The sequence below is a fragment of the Cariama cristata genome, unplaced genomic scaffold, assembly GCF_000690535.1.
Source record: "Cariama cristata isolate BGI_N322 unplaced genomic scaffold, ASM69053v1 scaffold40825, whole genome shotgun sequence".
Taxonomy (NCBI): Eukaryota; Metazoa; Chordata; class Aves; order Cariamiformes; family Cariamidae; genus Cariama; species Cariama cristata.
Window position 1 is genome coordinate 1 of NW_009616546.1, and position 4,326 is coordinate 4,326.

Sequence of the window (4,326 nt, forward strand, 5' to 3'; positions counted from 1 at the left end):
AAAGGAGAATTGGTCCTGTTTTAGTCAAGCCAGGAAAATACTCACGGCTGAAATGAGTCCCTGGGACCACTGTCCATCATCCACTGCGTTGGCTGGGATGGCACCCACCTGCGAGGAAGGGGAGGAGGAGTGAGGCTCACCATGCCACACACTCCTTGCCACAGGGCACAAGGGCTACAAGCAGCCCCGGGAGCAGGGATAACCCACCATAGGCCTACATTTTCTTATTTGTTTCCTTCTTCCAGCCTTACCTTTCCTTGGGCCACTAATTCTCGCTGGGCTGCTGAGGCTGCCTTCACCAGAGCACTTGTGGCGGCAGCAATGGATTTGGCAGCTTCCAGGATCTGCTCCTCAAAGTTCAGGCTCTCATCTGCTTGCTGTGGGCAAAAGTGGGGTGTGAGTCCCAGGCAGGGGTGCTGGGACAGATGAAGCAGAGCAAGATGATGGCTGCAGGGGGCTGACGGGGTACACATAAAGCTGGATTAAGGGCTGTGGGGTGTAGAAGGGCATGAGCTGCCCAAGAAAGGTCCAGCTGGGGATGTGGGAGGCAGCGGGAGCGCAGGAAGAGGTATCAGCTGTCAGATGCCACTTCACATCTGCCTGAAGCGCAGGTAGGAGAACCCAAGCCCACCTCAAGTTGAGCATGGGGGTCATGGGGGTCACTACCTTGGGCTTGGCTCTTGGTTTCAGGCCAAGGCTCAGCACCACTACCTTGGGCTTGGCTCTTGGTTTCAGCTGCTCCAGCTTCTTGGCTGCAGCCTCAATCGCAGCCGCTGCCCCCAGCAGCTCGTTCTCAGCGATGACGGTGGGGTCTTCTGGGTCAACCCACTCTGTCCCTAGAAAAACCAAGAAGCGAGGCATATTAAATCTGCATGCAGCCTCATTTCTGACTCACCCTACCTCGTTCATCAGCTGCTAAGCCCTCCACCCTAATCCCAGCCCTCAGTCTTGCCCCTTTGAGCAGGACCTTTCCTTACCTTTCATGGCCTCAGCTGCCTGGATAAGCTCGGTGACGGAGCTGGCCACACGCTTGGAGTATCCTGCCAGCTGCTGCTTCAGCTCGTGAGTCGGCTTCTGCAGGATCTGTGGGGAAGGAGCAGATGTAAGCACCTCGAAAAGGGGGACCTCATAGGTCTGTTCGGGGTGCGCTCCCCAGGAAAGGAGGGTAGGATCCCCCAGCTCCCTCACACATGTGTACAGATCAGGCGTTGTCTGTGATGCTTCCTTCAGTAATCCTGGCTGATCTCCTCCTGCCCAAGGCTGGGATGAGCTTCCCCTCAGCCCTTCGGCATCCACAGCTTCTGGGGCATCTCACAGACACAAGATGCTCAGCACAAGCCTTCCTGCACCCAGCAGCTACCCCCTCCAGGATTTCTTGCCCCCCTCAAGCATTTCAAGCTCCAGAAGCATTTCCCTCTTGCTGTCCCCATTCTGGAGATTTGTCTGCAAACACAAACTGGGCAAAGGGGGGACCCTGGAGCCACGTCCCAGCCCAGGACAAGGTGGCAGGCAGAGCCATGGGGGTCCTTCAGCGGGGGCGGGGGGGACACACATGCACACACCACAGCACACGTGTGCACACACACAGTGTCTGTATGCACAAGCAGAGCTCACTGCTGGCCCGATTCACACCACATAGGCGGGAGCTGCTCATCAGCTAGAGCGGGTGTGAGTACACACGCACACACACGGACCTCGGGTCCCTGTGGACACACGCAAGTGGCACCCCAGCACTGGGCTGGGCACGCAGACACACCGTGAGCAAGGCTCATGCTGAAGGTTAGACACCAGCAGGCACCCCAATGTTGCCTTACTCACCGGCTGACAGGAGGGAGGGAGAAGAGAGAGAAGAAAGCAGTGAACGCCCCAGCTGGGACACGCGGGCGCTGGGGATGGGGGGCACAAGGCGGGCAGGGGAAGGTAGGTGCTCTCCGGTGAAGGGTGAACGGCAGCCAAGAGGCGAGGTGGGAACAAAGGATCAGAGGTGCTGGGTGGGGACCCGTGCTGCCATCATTAGCTCATACTTCAGCCTCGCAGGGCCGGGGAAGCCGGGGCACCCGGATGAGGGTCCCATGGCCGCAGGAGCCACCTACACCCAGAGCAACCATGGAGCCACTCTCCTCCTTGCCCCCCTTTACACCTTATTTCTCCCCATCCTGAATTGCTTCACTGCAGTTTTCAGCCACCAGATCTCTCTGTTTTTGAAGGGAGAGATCTATCATTACCAAATACCAAGTCCCCGTGGAGGTTCAATTCCTTCCCCTCCCCAGTGAAATATGCAGGCTTTTCTCAATCCTCTGCCAGGAGACACGTTTTCCATCCCGAGTCAAATAACCCTCTTTCTTGAACCCCAACCACGCTTGCTCACACTCCGTGTAAGGCACTGGTTCCCATGGGCGCCCAGCATATAGCAATGGACTTGTTACTGCCGGGGAGTGAGGCAGCATCGCATCTGCCATCTTCCCTCCCATTCCCCTACGTCCTTCCCACTCACGGCTTTCCAGGAACCTGCTGCCCTCTGACAAATGTGATCTATGTGCTTTGTTCCTGCCTTCGCAGACCAGAGTGCAGGGGCATCATGGCTTTATCCTGGACTTGTGTGGGGCCATCCAGCAAAGTCACCGGAGCTGCACGTGGCTCTGAGCCCCAGGGTTGGTGGCACACAGCAATGGCTGGTTTGCCCTCGTAAGTGCATCCAGACTAAATGGTACATTATTAAGTCTGCTATCTGCTCTGACAATGTGTTTAAAACTGCTAAGAGTCTCCATCTGGAGCTGAAGGCACCCTGGAGGCTCTGAGCTTACCAAGATGCACCTCCAATGAACATTTCATGGGACGTACCACCGTATGATATTCAAAGGACATTGCACGGCAGCTGGACAGTTACACCCAAAACACAGCAGAATAGTGTGTTCCTGCAAGTAGGCTGAGCTCGGGCACTGCCACACTAAGCCATTAGCCCCATCATTTGTTAACAACAGGTCAGCCAGAGAATTTCTCCTCAGCAGTCCAGCCTTGGCTGCTGCGACTTACATGTGGCTAAAGCATCTTCCAGCCAGACATTTGATTGAGCTGCAGAGGGTACAGTTCTCCCCTTGGAACTGTACCCCAGTGGTTACCTCCTTCGGATAAGACTACCCTTTGACTTCCCCTCCACCCAGTTTCAACTTCTAGCAATCGACTCCTGCCCACCTCCTCTTTGTGCTGCCAGTGCTAGTTAGTTACCCTCTGCGTAAAGGGGCTTTCCCTGCAGGAAACCACAGTCTGAGCTCCACCTCCTTGCATCTGGTGAACGTGAACAGCAGAGTCTCACCAAGCCCTTCTAACCAGCTTAGTGAAACCTTGCCACAGAGCTGACTCGCCCTCAATCTTTGTCCTGACTCCAGTTTGCGGGCTCTCACAGCTCCATGGGCTGGGTCTGCGCATTCCCCCAGCACTCTTGACTGCATCTCTGTGATGTTGCCAAGAATGCAAACTGCTGGAAGGACCTCACTGGATCCTTTCTATCACTTTACAGTCTTAATTTGGTTCTTGTAAACTACACTTATCTTGTAGGACAGCTAATTAAAATCTGAAGCCAGCTGAAGTCCTTGGGAGGACTCAGAGGAAAACCGGATCAAAAGCATGCAGCTGGCCTTTGCAGTCATCACCTCTGCTATCACAGCCACTGCCTGTCTCCCACTCTGTTGTGAGCTTAACAAGGTCTGTTTTCACACTGCCTGAACTCTTACTCCCACCACTGTTACTGGAAGCTGCTTCAGGATTTTGCTCCCGTGTTGTCAAATTTCTAGCCCTCATTTGTTTATGGCCATTTAATCTCCATCTGTTGTTAGCCAAATACCTTTCTTCAGAACCTGTTTATCTCTCTGACATCTGCTTCCATGGCAGGGGCTCGGCCACATGCTGTGCCGGCAAAGGAAGTGAAGGGGGCCGTGCAAAGACCTCACAGTGGGAGAAGGTGCAGAGCCCAGAGGACCTTGAGGATTTGGGGAGCACCCTGGCATTCATGGGCAGCCTCTGCCCACCCTGGGAACCAGAGTGGGGACACTCACCACCAGCACGTGCTCCAGCAGCTCCAGGTAGCCATCGGCACACTCCTTGCCAAAGCGCAGCGCCCGCTGCCGCACATCCCCGCTCACCTCCGGGTGGTAGGCGGCTTCCTGAAACCCAGAAACAGGGAAGCCCCGATTCACATCCAGCACCATCCCTGCTGGCACCCACAGCCCCCCACAAATCCAGGGCAGACCCACCTTGCAGGCGCGCAGCATATCTGCGATGGCACGGCGGCTCAGGTTGGCTGTGGCAATGACATCCTCCTGCCGACAC

At 55.8% G+C, this 4,326-nt stretch overlaps 1 protein-coding gene across 1 annotated transcript in view; it reads right to left on the minus strand.

Moving 5' to 3' along the window:
• Window positions 1-45: 45 nt before the first annotated feature.
• LOC104161683 (talin-1) overlaps window positions 46-4,326 on the minus strand; it is a gene marked incomplete at both ends in the record, with an annotated part of 11,861 nt that continues 7,580 nt past the window's right edge. The window contains 7 exons of the mRNA XM_009700200.1: window positions 46-108; window positions 252-377; window positions 712-836; window positions 978-1,083; window positions 1,819-1,821; window positions 4,053-4,160; window positions 4,251-4,325. Coding sequence (XP_009698502.1) covers window positions 46-108; window positions 252-377; window positions 712-836; window positions 978-1,083; window positions 1,819-1,821; window positions 4,053-4,160; window positions 4,251-4,325 — 606 coding nt within the window. The remainder of the gene's footprint in view (window positions 109-251; window positions 378-711; window positions 837-977; window positions 1,084-1,818; window positions 1,822-4,052; window positions 4,161-4,250; window position 4,326) is intronic.